The sequence below is a fragment of the Scyliorhinus canicula genome, chromosome 13, assembly GCF_902713615.1.
Source record: "Scyliorhinus canicula chromosome 13, sScyCan1.1, whole genome shotgun sequence".
Lineage (NCBI taxonomy): Eukaryota > Metazoa > Chordata > Chondrichthyes > Carcharhiniformes > Scyliorhinidae > Scyliorhinus > Scyliorhinus canicula.
In genome coordinates this window covers 25929465-25948306 of record NC_052158.1, presented here as the reverse complement: position 1 = coordinate 25948306, position 18842 = coordinate 25929465, and the positions used below count along the sequence as shown (strand labels likewise).

Sequence of the window (18842 nt, the reverse complement as noted above, 5' to 3'; positions counted from 1 at the left end):
GTATGCACCCGTGTCGGCTTCTTTGCAGTGGGGAAATCACTGCTTCCAGGGATCATGGGAACGGACTACACCACGATCGTAATCTCCGACCACGCTCCACATTATATGGATGTGAGGTTGGAGACAGGCCGGGCCCAGCGCCCCACATGGAGGCTGGACATGGGCTTCTTGGCCGACAAGGCTTCTGCCAAAAAATATCGCAGGCCATAGGCGATTACGTTAGTAACAACCAAAACAGGGAGGTCTCACACTCCACGTTTTGGGAGGCACTGAAGGCTGTGATCAGAGGAGCGACCATAGCCTGCAAGGCAAGTAGAGATAGGGAAGAGAGGGTGGCGAGGCAGCAGCTAGGGGACTCCACTGTGGAAGTCGATAGAAAGTACTCTGAGGCCCCGACCGTAGAGCTGCTGGTGGAGAGAAAAAGGCTGCAAATGGACTTTAACGTGCTGTCCACCAGGAAAGCAGTGTACCAACTCTGCTAGACACGGGGGACGTTCTACGAACACGGAGACCAGGCTAGCTGCCTATTGGCTCACCAGCTGAGCAAGCAGGCATCCACGAGGGAAATGGCGCAGATTAAGGATAGCAAAGGCAGACTGGTAACAGCGCCAAAGGAGGTTAATCGGGCATTCGAGACCTTCTACTGGAGACTGTACACCTCCGTGTCCCCTGATGGGGATGCGGGAATGAAACAGTTCCCCGACAATGGAGGATATCATAGACCGATCCAGAGGTCAGCAAAATGTTCGTACAGTTAGTTAATTGAAAGACAAAACAAACCTCGGTGCAAAATAAAGCAAATTAGCACGGGCAAGAAAAATGTAATGTATATGAGTAACAACTGTTTATAAATATGAGAAAAGCGAATAAAAAGATTTTAAAAAATAGATAATAGCTCTCTTCCAGTTATTTTCTGCATTATTCTACATTGGTTCTTGATCTACAAAAATAACCCGAGCCTTATAAACAGAATTCCATAGTTCACATTCTCTGAAAAATTAATACCTTTGATTCAACCACGAGATTGTGCGAAACCGTGCAAGGGCGTTTAATATAATGTTCTCTCTGTCGTGTAAATTACACACTATGTCTTACCCACAGCCTCAAGGATTTGTTGCAATTTCTGGAGTTCTGCAAACAAGCGTATGTTGTTTATTTTCGGCCATTTCACTGCAGGCATAGCATCACAAGACCTTTCACATTTTCTTTCGGCTACAGAGCCGAAATCCGCACAGTCTATTAGCAGGAAACCTTATTGATCTCATTCCAACTATTTCAGAATCTGGAACGCACAACCTTAGTTTGGTGGTCATGTACAAGCGTATAACGAAATGGATTTATCATTAAAGCGAACTATTTACAGGTCACAGTCCAGGTCACAGGCTTATATTTGGGCCGCTTTTGTGTCCCGAATCAATTACTGCCCTGGTGGTCCCCGCCACTCAGTGGCGCAGCTCGTCGTCTGCAAGCCTCAGGAGAGCCTAATGGATTCCTCCCCGTGGGTCTCCTGAGGGTTATAACACTTAGCTTGCCACTCTGGTGCAGTGTCGAGCGAGAGAGGGAGAGCGCCGCAGATTCACGAGTGACATCTTTGGAATGGGACCTGAAAACCCGAGGAAATGTACATTATTGCCTGGTACTATTCCAGGAAAGAGCGAGAAGCTCTTTTTTAATTTAGAGTACCCAATTATTTATTTTCTAATTAATGGGAAATCCACCTAACCTGTACATCTTTGGGTTGTGGGTATGAGACACAAGCGAACACGCGGTGAATGTGCAAACCGACACACAGACAGGGACCCGGGGCCGGGATCGAACTTGGGTTCTCAGCGCTGTAAGCAGCTGTGCTAATGACTGCGCCACCATGCCGTCCACGAGCGGGAAGTTATGACCATTATCTTGGATAAAATTAATCCAACATTATTAAACCTTTTTAATATAGTTGTTATCACATTGCTGTTCGCGGCATCTTGCCGTCCACATTACTGATACTATTTCTGACTTTGCAGCTGCAGTAAATTCCAGAATTTACTGGCTCCGAAGCGCTTTGGGGACTTTTTGTGGTCATGAAATGTGCTGTATTTATGTAAATTGATTATTTCTTTAATTCGATGGGACTTGGTCATTTATTCGCTTCACTAATGTCCGAAGAGCAGAAGGGTGGGCTGCTCGACTGCAAAGGAGGCGGAGTCTTCAGGAACACGCGAGCTCCTCCTCCGAGTCATTTTATTCTCCTGTGGGAGGTGCTCCAATTTAAAACCAAAGACGATTGCATGACGCTAGTAAACTGGTTGCATTGTATTCTTCTCACAGGTCCACATAAGCATAATTGCACAAAGGTTCAAGAAACACCTGGAACAATTGTCACGCGGTCAGTGGAACGTGACGTGCAACTTACGGTGCAGTTAGCAGCGGAGTCGCAAGGGCACTGGGCTGGTAATCCAAAAAAACCATACGCTGTGGACTCGGCTTCAAATTCCACCATGGCAGATGGTGGGATGCCAAACTTGATGAATCAAAGTAACTAAAAACACGCGCCTCACTGTTGTCCGTTTTTGCAAATAGGCGATCAGCAATCTGTTTGACGGTGAGCTCGACGTTCAGCCAGGAAACAACTCAGTTCAAACCAAGTTAGAGATGGGGAACAGATGCAGACCTTGCCAGGGACGCCCACATCACATAAAATAATATAAAATACAAATAAATGCACCACCGAAGGAAATAAGAAGGCAATGAATATTTCACCTGTTCGAGCTTCCCTGATTCTGTCATCTGCAAAATAAAGGCGAAGCAAACCGTAATGCTAGCAATACACATCAAGAATGAACGTCACTTTTAATTAAGCATTTGTTTACAATAGAAAGAACATGACATGTGATGTAGCAGCATTTTCACTATTATGTAGCATACAAGCTACGAATTAAACAAGTGGCACAACTGCGCCTGAACGATGTGGTAAAATTACGATGAGATTGCGAAGAGCTTTGGATGTTCTGGGAATACTTGCACACATTCCTTTTCTGAGAAGTGAGTGCGTTCTTTCAACAAGTGTTCAATAGCTTCTATTCGAATAGCACTCATTATTGATTTACTCACCATCCGATTTCCTGTGGTCGTCCATCTCTATAAGGGCAATAAATCATTATAATAGTCAGGTTCATTATCATTAACATCAATTAGGTGATTTCTCCCCAGCATTGTACACGAGTTAATTGAAAAATGAAAATTCACCTCCACGATTTTGTAGCCCGTATTGTTTGAATGTGGTCTCGAGTGATTCTCTGTAAAGCTCAGAAGCACTTACTTCCGTTGCCCTCTCTGAGTCAATATACCTGTTACTCGTACACCTCCGTATTGGGATGAAGTTTCTTGTATCTGTTTTCTCCATATTTCTATACGTGACTCTGTCATCGATAGCGTCTATCTGCTTCCGCCCTTGAATGTATAATATTATGTTTTGGTTCTCTTAATCATTCGCTTTGTATTCTGCTTTAGACTGTGGAAAAATATTCCTCATCCTCTTCCATAACCGCCACGATAATGAAGAATAATTCACTTTCTGTAGAAAAGTCATACTGGTCTCGAAATGTTAATTCTGTTTCTGAAACGTGCCACGTGATTTGATTTCTTCCCTCACGTATTTCGTAGTTTCCCCCAGTTTTCATAAGTAAACTCCCTTACCAGTTCATTTAATCTCTACAGTGCAGGAGGAGGCCAGTCGGCCATCAAGTCTGCACCGACCCTCGGAAAGAGGCCCACCCCTCTGTCCTTTCACCATAATCCCACATAACCTGCACATTTTTGGACACTTTGGAGCAATTTAGCGAGGCCAACCCACCTAACCTGTACATCTCTGGACTGTGGGAGGAAACCGCATTAACCAGAGGAAACCCACGCAGACAAGGGGAGAGCGTGCGAATTCTATACAGACAATTACCCAAGACCGAAGTTTAACCAGCCCCTAGTGCTGTGACACAGCAGTGCTAACACTACCAACGTTTGTTAATCTGCAGATCACGTTTTGGTGGATCGGGCAGAGGCTTGGATCGATCTAGTGATACCAGAACTTTTACTTCGTCCTTGGTATTTGAACATCATTGGTAATCAATTATTGTACATCTCTGATTTCCTTTGGGCAGCGTCATGCTGGGCTACCTTGTTGAACAATTATAGGTCAGGTTCTGTATGTACTGCCGTGGTGCACTCAGCGAGGGGCCTCATGACTTCAGCGGCAGTGAAGGAAGAGCGACATACTACCAAATCAGAATGAGGTGTGACTCGTGGTTATGGGCCCCATGCGCCTGCTGCCTTTGTACTTCCAGGCAGCAGGTGGTGCGATTTTGAAACGTTGTCGGAGGAAATTTTAAGAATTGCGCAATCATATTTTGAGAATTCCACACATTGAGCCATTGTGCGTCGCTGCCGGAGTGAGTGTGTGAAGGCATGCACAGTTGGATGGGTAACTGATAAAGTTGCCTACTTTGACTTAGATTGATTAGAGATTCTGGAGTTGCCTTCTCTCAGATAAGTTAAAAGTAGTTAATCACACCTCTGCCTTGCACTTTGTAGGTTATAAGCTTTGAGAAGTTGGAAGGCAAGTTACTCCTCGCAGAATTCGCTGCCTCTGTTCTTTGGTCGACAGGATTCACATGGCTTGTCTGGCTAATCTTCTGTCAAGGTACCCCTAAGGTTCTGGTAGTTGGAGACTCAACTAAGGTAATGCCATTGAAAATAAAGGAGAGATGTTAAATTATCTTTTGCTGGAGATGATCATTTTGAGGCACTTAACATTTATCAGCCTGAGCACTGCATGCGAGCACGAATGGCCTTCTTGGATGAAGCGTTGTGATTCGTAGTGAACAATGTGAAATCATCAGCTAACATCACAGAACTGACCTTATGTTGAAAAAATGCCACAGATAAAGGTGCTTGGGAACTGGACGCTGCCCTGGGAAGTTCTTGCAGTAGTGTCCTTGGTATGGGCCCAACAAACACAACCATCTATGTTGTGCTCGGCATGACTCCATACAGATTTCCACCCATTGACATTAACTGCTAGAAAATATATTCATGCTCTGCGATCTTCCTACATCAACTACCGAGACCCTCAATTCTACTTCAATGTCATAGAGCTTCTTTAGAGGTTCAGTCAAACTCCCCAGCTCAAACTGCCCAGTTGCTCGTTAAGTCTGAAGTGCTACTTGGGAATTTTCTCAATTCTGTGATGATCTTCAACCCCCGTAAACCGAGCCACCTGTGACTTACTGCACATTGTTTACCTCAATCCACAGCGATCAATATCGCCGTCTGTCCTTCCATTATGTGTCAGATCAACTAAGGACAAAGAACGAAGAAAAGTGCAGCACAGGAACGGCCCCTTCGGAGCTCCAGGCCTGTGCCGATCATGACGCACAAACTAAAAAAACCTTTTCCCTTACTCGGTCCGTATCCCTCAATTTCCTTCCTATTCATGCATCCATCCATGTGCCTGCTTCCACCATATCCTCTGGCAGCGAGTTCCAGGCACCCACCACTCTCTGCGTGAAAAACGTAGCCCGCACATCTCCCTTAAACTTTCTCTCTCTCACCTTGAACCTGTGCCCCCTTCTAATTGACACTTCCACCTTTGGAAACATTGGAAACATCCGCTGACTATCCACGATGTCAATGCCTCTCATACTGTTGTCGACCTCTAGCAGGTCTCCCCTCAGCCTCCGTCTTTCGAGTGAAAAGAATCCTAGTTTGTTTAACCTTCCATATTGCCCAACCCATCAAGTCCAGGCAACATCCTGGTGAACCTTCTTTTAACTCTCTCCAGAGCTTCCACATCCTTCTGAACTGCACGTAGTACTCAAAATGAGGCCTAACCAAGGTTTTATGTACTAATAATAATCTTTATTGTTGCATTAACTGTACAATGAAGTTACTGTGGAAAGCCCCTGGTCGCCACATAACGGCGTCTTTCTGGACATTTGGTAGGAAACCGGAGCACCCAGAGGAAACCCATGTATACACGGAGAGAATGTACAGAGTCCGCATAGACAGTGACCCAAGCCGAAAATCGAACCTGGGACCCTGGAGCTGCGAAGCAATGGTGCAAACCACTGTGCTGCTGCAACATGATTTCCCAGCTCCTGTACTCGATGCCCAGGTTGGTGAAGGCAACCATGTCATCTGCCTTCTTAATCACCTTGGCCACCTATGTTTCCACTTTAAGGGAACTGTGGACCTCCACACTCAGATATCTCTGTCTGTTAATGTTCCTGAGGGTTCTGCCATTTACAGTATAATAATTCATGCCTATATTTAATCCTCCTAAATGCATCACCTCGCATTTGGCCGATTAAACTCCATCTGTCATTTCTGTGTCCAAGTCTCCAATCAATCTATACCTTGTTGTATCCTCTGATAAACTTTGGCTCTATCAGAAACTCCGTCAATCTTGATGTCATCCGCAAACTTACTAATCAGAACACCCACATTTTTCTCCAGATCATTTATATATACCACAAACAACAGAGATACCAGCACTGATCCCCGCGGAACACCACGAGCTACAGATCTGTAAAGCACCCTTCCACCGCTACTCTCTGCCTTCTAAAACCAAGCCAGCTCTGCATTCGTCTAGCCAGGCAGCACCGAATTCCACGTTATTTTAGTTTTTGTACAAGTCTGCCAGGTGGGACCTTGTCAGGCGCCTTACGAAAGTCCATATGAACCACGTCTACAGCGTTCCCTCATCAATTTTCTTTGTCACCTATTCGAAAAAACAGTGAATTTGGTGAGACAAGACCTTCCTTTTATAAAACCATGCTGCCTGTTACTAACTAGTCTATTTTCCTCCAAATGTCCATAAATGTCACTCAGTATCTATTCCAAACGCTTCCCCGCTACTGATGTCAGGCTGGCCGGCCTATAATTTGCTGGATTATCCCAGCTTCCTTTGTTACACACGGGGATAAGATTGGCTATTCTCCAGTCCTCTGGAACCTACCCTGTGGTCAAAGTGGACGTGGAACAATATGTTAAGGCTACAGATATTTCTCCCCTTGACTCCAGCAGTAACCTAGTATAGATCACATCCAGCCCCGGGGACCTGTCTACCTTAATGCAATTTACGATACTCAACACTTCCTCCTTTGATAGATTGACGTTCTCAAGAGAGCTCACACGCCTATCCTGAACTCAACATCCGTCATGTCCTTTTCCCTGGTGAATACCGATACAAAGTATTTATTAAGGATTTCACCCACACCCACGCATAACTTTCCTCCATTGTCCTTGCGTGGGCTTCTTTCTCTTGCTACCCTCTTGCTCCTAATATATGCATAAAACTTTGGAATTCTCCTTTGGCATGTTTGCTAAAGACATTCCATGGCCCCTTTTAGACTTCATAATTCCGAAATTACGTTCTTCTCTATTTTCACTGGACTCCTTAAGGGCTTCGTCAGATTTTTAGATGCCTATACCTTTCGATTGCTTCCTATTTTCTTTTGACTAATCTTATCATTTCCCTTGTCATCTGTGGTGCCCGAATCCTGTCATTCCTATCCTTCACTTTTGCGGAGACATGGCTGCCCTGCACTCCAATCAACTGGCCTAAAATAGCCTCCCACATATCAGACGTAGATTTGCCCTTAAGTAGCCGCTCCCAATTCACATTCCCCAGTTCCTGTCGAATTTGGGTGTAATTGGCCCTCGCCCAATTAAGCACCCTCACCCACGGGCCACTCTTGTCTTTATCCATGAGCACTCGAAATCTTATGGAATTATGGTCGCGAAACCCAAAATACCTCCCCTCACCCCACTCCCGCTGAAGCATCAATCATTTGACCTGGCTCATTCCCCAATACCAAGTCGAGCACGGCTCCGTTACTGGTTAGTTTATCAAAATAGTATCAAAAGACCTCCTGGACACTTCTAACACATTTATCTTAATCCGAGCCTCTGGCTGTAAGGGATTCCCTGTCAATCTGGAGGAAGTTAAATTCACCAATCACAAATACCCTGTTTTGTTCACACCTTTTCAGTATCTGACTACACAACTGCTCCTTTGCCTCCTGCGGGCTGTAGGGAGGTCTATGGTGCACTCCCAACATTGTCTTAACATCGACGGTATGGATCAAAGTCCCGTTCATGAAAGCATCCGCCCTTAATCCCCCCCCCACCAATTCTGTGAAAGATCTCATGATTTTCCATCAAAAAACCCCTGATTTTCCAGGAGTATCAATGGATCACAGGCATAGCTTGCAGTTGTATATCTCAAAGTATCTCCGATATTTGTGATGCCTCCCTTTTTTGATGGTCGGAGATGTGTGTTCCTACCAGACCTCAAGGAACGGATTAATAGTGTTATATCAGGGGACTTCCGCTGGCGTCTGCGAACGGAGAGGCCGCGTTCAGAAGAGGCTCCCGCCGGTCCGCGATCTTTATCGCTGTTTCCCCGCGGGATTTTTGGCAAAAGAGCGCAGAACGGACCGAACATTCGTTCAGCGGAACAAGAACGCCGACGGGACTGAGCACCCCCCGCCCCCCCCCCCCCCCCCACACTCAGCGCAGCAAGTGCGCCGACAGGATCGAGTACCCCCCCCCCCCAAGCGGAGCAAGTTCCCCGGAGCGCCGACCTGCGAGCGGCCCGACCGAGCACCCCCCCCCCCCCCGCAACCACCACGCGGCAGGTGGCTGAACAAAGGAGCACCAACCCGACCAGGAGCCTCTCCCTCTCCCGACCCTGGTGAGTGAGGAGAGGAAAAGGGAAAAGAAGGTCTCCCCCCACTAACAAAAAAAATAACAAAAAACAACAACGAAGACTTTGGAAAGAAAACCTCTGGAGGAAGGGGGGGGGGGGGGGGGGGGGGGGGGCCGTGAAAAACAAAAAAAAACAAACAAACAAGAATTTATCTTTTTGTCCTTTTTTTCACCGACTTTTTTTTTCTCTCTAACCTCCTTTTTAAAAAAAACACAAACTTATCTCAAGAAAATGCCAGAAGGGAGCCAGAGCAGAGAGAGAAGAGGCACCAAAAGCAAATGGGACAATACTATGCGAGCCCGTTCAGACGAGCCAACTGTCACGCTGCAATAAAAAGACCTGGTCAGACATGAGTATTACCCCCGTGGACCAGAGGGGTATTGGAAGGCAGCCTTTGCCGAGGCACTGAGGGAGCATCAGCAGAGAAACAAGGCAGAGGCCAGAGCAGACATGGAGGCCACAGGATAGGCAGCAATGGCCAAAGCCCTGGCAGAGGGACAGCTCGCCCTGGGCATAGCAGAGAAGAAACTGAAAGCACAAGAGAAAAAGTTGGAAGCCCAAGACAAGAAACTGGAAGCCCAAGGGGCAACCATTAAAGAACTGGAAAAGGCCGCAACTGACATGAGCGACCAGGCGATAGCCCTGGAGAGAGAGGCGGCGAGACTGGGCTCAATGCAGGTGTGCCTGAAGGGCAGGGTGAACGACCAGGAAAACTGCTTGAGAAGGCAAAATGGCAGGACAGTGGGCCTACCAGAGTGGATCGAGGGCGGAAACCCCACCACCTCTGTGACAGAGATGCTGGGCAACTTAGTGGGGAGGGAAACTTTCCCCGACCCACCAGAAATGGACAGAGCACACAGGTCGCTACGCCCGAAGCCCAATGTGGGGGAACGCCCAAGGGCAGTTATAGCTAAACTGCACCGGTACCAAGACAGGGAAACAATCCTGTGCTGGGCCAGGGAGAACAGAAATTTCAAATGGGAAGGACACTTCATTAGAATTTACGAGGACATCACGGCAGACCTCGCAAGGAGACGGGCCGAATTTAATAGAGCAAAAGCAGCTCGTCACAAGAGCAGAGTGCGTTTCAGTATGCTATACCCAGTGAAATTCTGTGTCACATACCAAAAAAGAGAATACTTCTTCACAACCCCCGCCGAAACGCACGCCGACGGAGGAGGGGGGAGGGGTGAGGCAATGTCAGCCCCCCCCCCCCACCCCTATCAGGGCAAGCGCACCCTGATCAAAGAGTAAACAGCTACCTGAGGGATCACCACAGGTGGGAGACCAGGCCCCAGCATGAGGGAACGAGAGCAGTGGAGAAGGGAGAGCAAGCGAGCAGAGCGCAGAGTAGGATGGGGGACAAGCAGACAGACAAACGCAGAGGCTGGGCAAAGGAGAAGCGAGACAGAAATTCCCGAGAGGGGGGTCACCGCAGTAGCAAGAAAGCTAGCACTGGGGACATGCAGCAAAGCAGAGCCGCAGCGCGCCTCCAACAGGGTGGAAGGCGCCAGGCAGGGAGGGGGGACCACAACAGAGGCGGGAGAACAAATGGGGATAGGAGCACGGGAAACGACAAAGGAGGGATATACGGGAGGGGGGGCGAAAAGGGGGAAAGGGAGGGACCGGGGAGGAGGGGGCACAGGAAGGGAAGGGTCCGGGGGGTGGGTGGGGAACGCAGGGCTGGTGGGACAAACAAGGCTAGGAAAGGAACAACAATACAGCTACAAAGTGCCACAACAGAGTGCTCGGAATAAGGAATCGCTGCAAGCACCCACCCAGTATGGTCGCTGGGCGAAGGGAGGTCCCAGAGCACAGGGGGCTACCCGTGTGACAGTCACACAGTGGGCAGCCATATTGGGTGCCCCCTGGGCGAAGGGAAGCCCCAGAACGCAGCGGCACGACCGCACAGAGAAAGCAGCGACAACGGCCATCTTGGACGGCCCCCTAACAAAGGGGAACCCCGGAGGGCAGTGGCGCGTCCACCAGGTAAATATGGTTGACCACACAGGAGCGAGGGGACAGAAGCCCCCCACCAGGATAGTCACCTGGAATGTAAGGGGACTCAACAGCCCAGTGAAAAGATCCAGAGTTCTCACCCACTTAAGAAATCTGAAGGCCGACATAATCTTCCTCCAAGAGACGCACCTGAGAGAGCAGGACCGAATGCGGGTAAGAAAGGGCTGGGTGGGACAGACCTACCATTCCTGCTATGGGACGAGGGCCAGGGGGGTGGCAATACTGATCAGGAAATGGACGATGTTTAAGGCGGGAAAGACGGTTACGGACCCAGAGGGACGGTATGTCATGGTCAGTGGGGCCCTGGATGGGGCACCGGTAGTATTAGTTAACGTGTACGCGCCCAACTGGGATGACACGAGCTTCATCAAGAAGACAACGGCGGAAATCCCGGACATAGCGACGCATCAGCTAATCATGCAGGGGGGACTTCAACTGTGTACAGGATCCAACCACTGACAGATCAAACCCCAAAACGGGGAAGACTTCAAGCATGGCAAGAGAACTCGGTCACTTTATGGAACAGATGGGAGCGGTGGACCCCTGGAGGTTCACTCAACCAGGGGAGAAGGAATTCGCCTTCTTCTTCCCAGTACACAAAGTATACACCAGAATTGACTTCTTTGTGGTGGGGAAAACGGTGCTTCCGGGGATAGACAAAGTGGGATACTCCGCAATGGTGATATCAGATCATGCCCCACACTACATGGACGTGAGGCTGGAGATGGGCATGGCCTAGCGCCCCATATGGAGGTTGGACGTTACCCTACTCGCAGACAAGGCCTTGAATGAAAAGATATCGCAGGCCATAGCAAAGTACACAAAGAACAACCAGAACGGGGAGGTCTCACCCTCTACGTTCTGGGAAGCACTAAAGGCCATAATAAGAGGGGAAATCATCGCTTTCAAAGCGCGAAGAGAAAGGGAGGAAAGGGCGGCTAGGCAGCAGCTCGTCAACTCCATACTGGAGGTAGACCGCAAATACTCTGAGGCCCCGTCCGTAGAGCTCCTGGCGAAGAGAAAGAGTTACAAACGAACTTTGATCTGCTCTCCACCAGGAAAGCAGTGCATCAACTCCGCCAGGCACGTGGGACCCTATACGAATACGGAGACAAAGCCAGCCGCCTGCTGGCACACCAGCTGAGAAAGTAGGCGGGCACCAGAGAAATTGAACAAATCAGTGATACTCGGCGCACATTAGAAACGGAACCAGAAAAGATTAACAAAGCATTCAGGGCCTTTTACCAAGGGCTGTATACCTCAAAGCCCCCAATGGGGGAGTCCGGGATGAAACGGTTCCTTGATGGACTGGACATACCAGTCGTGGGGGAGGGCATAAAGCGGGAACTGGAAGCATCACTGGGAGAAATCATGGACAGCATTAGCTCCATGCAGGTGGGGAAGGCGCCAGGACCAGACGGGTTCCCGGCGGACCTCCACAAAAAATAGAGGGCACTGGCCCCGCACCTGCGGGAGATGTTCACAGACTCACTAGCCAGGGGCACACGGCGGCCCACGCTAGCACAGGCCTCAATCTCGCTGATACCTAAGAAGGACAAAGACCCAACAGAATGTGGGTCATACAGACCACTCTCATTTATGAACGCGGATGCCAAAATACTGGCCAAGATCCTAGCCAAAAGGCTGGAAGACTGCGTGCCAGAGGTGGTAGCAGAAGACCAGACGGGCTTTGTCAAAGGTAGACAGCTTACTTCGAACATTAGGCGCCTGTTGAACGTGATAATGACCCCATCAGGGGAGAGAACACAAGAGGTGATCGCCTCCCTAGACGCAGAAAAGGCCTTTGACAGGGTCGAATGGAAATACCTCATAAAGGTACTGGACCGGTTCGGGCTTGGAACAGGATTCACCTCCTGGGTAAAACTCCTATATAGCGCTTCCATGGCGAGCGTACGGACAAACAACACCAACTCCCGATACTTCCAGCTGCACAGGGGCATCAGACAAGGATGCCCACTGTCACCGCTGCTTTTCGCTCTAGCAATCGAGCCACTACCAATTGCACTCAGAGTGGCAAAAAGCTGTAGGAGGATCCAAGGTGCGGCAGAGAGCACAGAGTCTCAATCTATGCAGATGATCTGCTCCTCTACATTTCGGACCCACAAATCAGCATGGACGGAATCATCGCGCTCCTGAAGGAATTTGGTGCCTTCTCGGGCTAAAAACTCAATATGAGCAAAAGCGAGATCTTCCCGGCACACCCACAAGTAGGGGGGGCAGAACTAACGGGACTGCCATTTAAACAAGCCCGACACAAATTCCGCTACTTGGGGATCCAGATAGCCCATGACTGGAAAGGGATCCACTAATGTAACATCACCAGTCTCACAGAGGAAGTAAAAAAGGACCTGCAAAGATGGAACACACTCCCACTCACCCTCGCGGGGAGAGTCCAGACGATAAAAATGAACGTGCTGCCCAGGTACCTCTTCCTATTCAGATCCATCCCGATCTACATCCCCAATGCCTTTCTCAAAGCACTCGACAAACTAATCATGGCGTTTGTATGGGGGGGGGGGGGGCAGAATGCTAAGATCCCAAAGAAGGTCTTGCAAAAAACAAAATCTAGGGGAGGGGGCTTGCCCTCCCAAACCTATAACTCTACCACGGGGGGGGGAGGGGGCGACTGATGAGCGTGTAAGGGGATGGATCAAAGAGCCAGAAGTCGAGTGGGTGTGCGCGAAGGAGACCTCCTGCAGGGGGACCTCACTTCGGGTGCTCGCCACGGTGGCACTCCCATCCCCATCCAAACAACACTCCAGCAGCCCGGTGGTAATAGCCACCCTTCAATCCTGGAACCAACCACTGCAGCAATTTGGGTGGACAGAAATGTCAGGTAAAGCTCCCATCTGCAACAACAATAGGTTCACGCCAGCGCTGACTGACGCCACCTTCAAAAGGTGGGGACAGGACAGAGGGACACTGACAGTCAGGGACCTATACACGGAGGCAGGATTGCAACACTGGTCGAACTGACAGAGAAATTCCAGCTAGCCAGGAGGAACAAGCTAAGGTACCTGCAATTAAAAGACTTCGTACGAAAGGAGACAAGGACATACCGACAAGCACCACGACAGACACTACTAGAAGAGTTACTAGACGCAAGCATGCTAGATAAAGGAAACTGTAGCGACATGTACGACTGACTGGTAGAAGGGGCCGACACCACACTGGACGCAACAAGAAGGAGGTGGGAGGAAGACCTGGGGATCGAAATAGGGTGGCGAAGCACTGCATAGCGCCAACTTAGTTGCTCAGCCTGACGCAACTAAAAGTGGTACATAGAGCCCACTTAACAAGAACCCGTATGAGTAGGTTCTTCCTAGAGGTGGAGGACAGATGTGAACGGTGCCAAGGAGGCCCGGCCAACCACGCCCACATGTTCTGGTCTTGCCCCAGACTTGTGGAGTACTGGACAGCCTTCTTCGAGGCCATGTCCAAAGTGGTGGGGTTGAGGGTGGAGCCATGCCCGAAAGTGGCGGTCTTCGGGGCTTCACACCAGCCAGATCTATTCCTGGGGAGGAGTGCGGACGCCCTTGCCTTTGCCTCCCTGATTGCCCGCCGTAGAATCCTGTTCGACTGGGGGTCAGCAGCACCGCCCAGAGCTGCAGACTGGTTGTCTGCCCTCTCGGAATCTCTCCAAATGGATAAAATCAAATTTGCTATCCGAGAGTCAGACGACGGCTTCCACAGAACGTGGGAGCCGTTCACCCAATTATTCCGGGACGTGTTCGTGGCCAAGAAACAAGCAGACGAGCAGCCAGGTAGCCACAAAACGGGAAAGCAGCCAAAGCATGAGAGGGAGAGATCGACCGGGAGAGGGAGGGGGGGGGGGGGGGAGGGACAGCTAAATCTAAGAGGAAGGAAAGGTGAACCACAGGGCTGCGGGGGGGGGGGGGGGAGGTGGGCAGAAGCGGGGAGGGGGGGCAGAGGGGAGAGACAGGAAACAATAGAAGAGAGCCAGGGAAGGGGAGGTGGGAGGCAGGGAAACGTTAACAAACTAGGCATTCACAGGAACAGAGAAAATGGGGAAGACGGGAGGGCCGCAGAGGCAGAAGTGCGCACGGGAAGACAATGTCAGCGAAATCCGTCCGGAAGAAAGAAGGGACAACACCACGAACGGATGCCTACATATCTGTGTAAGTAGCGTTGCCAAGGGTACAGAGGTGCCGCTGTTGAGTGGGGGCACAATACCGTCCGCTGACTTCGCGGGGAAAATTAACACTTCAGCAGCAACAGCGACCCATGGGAGGGAGGGGTGAGGGGGCAGCGGGGGTGGGGGGGGGAGGGGTGGGGGGGTGGCGGGGTTGAGCGCCCCGATGGGAGGGGGTGGGAGGATTGAGGCACGTGGGGTAACGTCTCGTGGATTGCTGATGTATATTCTCTTTATGCACTAGATTAAGTTTCACTAAGTTGCTGTGTTAAGATTATTACAATTTAATATGGAAAATTTTGAAAAACCTTAATTAAAAAAAACAGCAGCAGCAACCCGGTTTGGGGGGGGGGGGGTGATTTATTTTCCTTTTTGCAAGGGGTGCATGCTCTATCCTGTTTTTAATTTAGTGTTAATTTGCTAAACTGTTTATCGTTTAGACGGTTAAGTTGTTCTGTTCTGTTGGCATGTTGCCCTTCTTTCTTTGTATTATTTACTTTTTGGAGGGTTTTGTAAACTTATTGAAAACTTTGAATAAATACATTTTAAAAAATAGACATCAGAATGATCTTTTTCACTTTCCCTGATATCTTCGCACGCCGTGATGCCATAAGTTCACCGGAATACCAACAGCTACAAGGAAGACACTGAGAAAAATTCTCAGCTGGCGATCGTCAGTTCTGATAAAATGCCCATTGGTCGGCACGGTGGCACAGTGATTAGTACTGTTGTCTCACGATGCAGAGAACCCGGGCTCAATGCCAGCACGGGTCATTGTCCTTATGGAGTTTGCACATTCTCCCCGTATTTGCGTGTTTCCACATCCACAACCCAAAAAGATGCGCAGGTTAGGTGGAATGTCCATGCTAAATTGCCTCCTAATTGGAAAAAATAATTGGGCACTCTCAATTTTTATTAATAAATACAATGGCTGTGAGATGCCAAACACGTCTAGCGGACTGTGGCAGAATTGCGCTAGTCACCCACATAGGTTACTTTATGCCATCGACTGCTTTATCGGAAACATCTGAATCGTTTTAGTTACCTTTGTCCTTTTTGCTGATATTGTCTCCTGAAAAATCATTACACACAATGGTTACCAACAACATGGGAACATATCAACCCGATGACAATAAGAAGAACTAATTAATGAAAAGGGTCAATTGGAAATTTTAAACCGGAAGCCTAGTGATAGGCAACTTGAACGAGTCAGTGGGCCACATGTAGAACATAGAACATAGAACAGTACAGCACAGAACAGGCCCTTCGGCCCTCGATGTTGTGCCGAGCAATGATCACCCTACCCAAACCCACGTATCCACCCTATACCCATAACCCAACAACCCCCCCCCCATGTGTGGCTCTCCTTCATCTCAGTGGGTCGAAAGATTGAAATCGGGCCCGGTCATTGACCATGACCGAATGCATAAGATTAAACACATTGAGTACATGCCGAATTTTCATAAGGAATTATAGGAAATGCTTAATCAACTTCAAATGGTGTAAAAAAAATAAGTATTTACGCTTTGATTGGACCTTGAGGGAGCAATCAGCACGCACCTCATTTCCCGTGTCCTTTCTTTACATACATCAGTCATACCGGTAGAAAACAAAAACCGCGCCGACAGAAACCAGTAGCATTACAGTGAGCAAAAAGGATGGTCATTGAAGAAAAATGCTGCCTTCTGATGAATAATTTTAAAAAGCCAATAGCCGTCTTCTTTATAAAATCTGGCCTGCTTAACAGGTCCAGCTCGCCCAACCAGTAAGCAATTTTTATATCAATAACAGAGAAGGTGTTCTTGATATATTGGAGTGTAAGTAGCTGTTAGCAGTCAAAAGCTGTAAGAGAGGAGATCAGAGGAGATTCTGGTTTTAACGTGTTTACACTTCATCGCTATCCCTGTTGTGCTGCCTCCCTTATTCACTTGTGTTTGGAGACATGAGCGATGTTTCCGATTTTCCTAGTAAATTGCATCAGCTCACCTTTATTTTGTTAGAATTCATTAGCCAGTCAGCTGGCAGGGCTACGCGTTTCCTCATGGTTTCTTGTGTTGCCTTGCATTCTGTTTCAATGTTAACTTTAATCACCAGTTCGGTACCATCTGCAAATTTAGTGATTATGTTATTTATTTCCAAGTTCTTTTTATTAATTTAAGGTATTTCGAGAATGGATCCTTGTGGGAAACTAGTTTTTACCATCCACCAATCTGAATCGCTGAGCACCGATTTTATTTTCTCAGTGATTTTGTGTAAAGTAGCTTTCAACTGATATAATAAACATGTTTTGCACACGAGATTTTACTGTTGATTAGAAGGAAGTTAATGGGGAAGAGAGTGAGCTGAGGGGAATGAGCCAGTCAGGAATTTGTTTCGGAAAGAGAAAACAGGAAGGGGAAGAAAGTTTAACATAATTTATACAAATAACTAACTGAAGCTGAGCACATTTCAAGAGAAATTGACTCACCAGCTTCTTCCAGTTGCTTTGTCACCTTGTCTAATTCTGCAATTGGGCATCGACGAAACAAGGTTATGTCTCTGCAAAGCACCTCTTCATTCACCTGAGAAAGGTGCAGTGCTCCGAAAGCTAGTGTTTGAAACGAACATGTTGGACTTTAACCTGGTGTTCTGAGACTTGTTACTGTGCTCACCCCAGTCCAACGCCGGCATCTCCACATCAAATGAAAAATAAATCATCGTTATTCCCCAATTGAAATTTTTAGAAGATTTATGGTCCCTGATTTTCAATTTCCCCCAGAAACTGGAATATTCTCCACAGTGAACTCGCAAATCCCTTTGAATGGTAAAAAACATCCAGAGGTTTGAACAAAATAACCAATCATCTTAATATTTTTCTGCAACTGTCGTATTTAGATGCTGGTAGCAACCAAGAAACGTTTTCTGCTCTTTCTGAAATGCTTATATTCCCCTTTCAATAGAATGGAAGCCATATCTGTGTACAGATCGGTAACCATAGCCTGATCAGGGTGCTGCTCAAGTTGAAGCGGTGATCACTCTTGAACATTACGCCCCAGAAAGAAATTCCAATTTTTGTCAGCGTTTTGGATTAATTTTCTGGCCTGCGATTCTGTTTTTAACCTTTTTACACTTCATCGCTATCCCTGTTGTGCTGCCTCCCTTATTCACTTGTGTTTGGAGACATGAGCGATGTTTCCGATTTTCCTAGTAAATTGCATCAGCTCACCTTTATTTTGTTAGAATTCATTAGCCAGTCAGCTGGAAAGGCTATGCGTTTCCTCATGGTTTCTTGTGTTGTCTTGCATTCTGTTTCAATGTTAACTTTAATCACCAGTTCGGTACCATCTGCAAATTTAGTGATTATGTTATTTATTTCCAAGTTCTTTTTATTAATTTAAGGTATTTCGAGAATGGATCCTTGTGGGAAACTAGTTTTTACCATCCACCAATCTGAATCGCTGAGCACCGATTTTATTTTTTCAGTGATTTTGTGTAAAGTAGCTTTCAACTGATATAATAAACATTATATCAGTTGGGGGGGGGGGGGGGGGGGGGGGGGGGAGGGGGGTTGTTGGGTCACGGGTATAGGGTGGATACGTGGGTTTGAATAGGGTGATCATTGCTCGGCACAACATCGAGGGCCGAAGGGCCTGTTCTGTGCTGTACTGTTCTATGTTCTGTGTTCTATGTAGGCATCCGTTCGTGGTGTTGTCCCTTGCTTCTTCCGGACGGATTTCGCTGACGTTGGCGTCCCGTGCACACTTCTGCTTCTGCGGCCCTCCCGACTCCCCCATTTTCTCTGTTCCTGTGGATGCCAAGTTAGTTAACGTTTCCCTCCCTCCCCCCTCCCTTTCCCTGGCTCTCCTCTATTGTTCCCTGTCTCTCCCCTCTGCCCCCCCTCCCCGTTTCTGCCCTCCTCCA

The 18842-nt window shown here is 48.2% G+C and overlaps 1 protein-coding gene across 1 annotated transcript in view; it reads right to left on the bottom strand.

Annotated features, from left to right (window-relative positions):
* The window catches only part of LOC119975530 (zinc-binding protein A33-like), a 556168-nt gene that overhangs the window by 206966 nt on the left and 330360 nt on the right, over window positions 1-18842 (bottom strand). Inside the window, exons 60-64 of the mRNA XM_038815321.1 lie at window positions 17410-17445; window positions 15988-16014; window positions 3097-3123; window positions 2746-2772; window positions 1096-1131 (exon numbers count right to left, since the gene is read on the bottom strand). Coding sequence (XP_038671249.1) covers window positions 1096-1131; window positions 2746-2772; window positions 3097-3123; window positions 15988-16014; window positions 17410-17445 — 153 coding nt within the window. The remainder of the gene's footprint in view (window positions 1-1095; window positions 1132-2745; window positions 2773-3096; window positions 3124-15987; window positions 16015-17409; window positions 17446-18842) is intronic.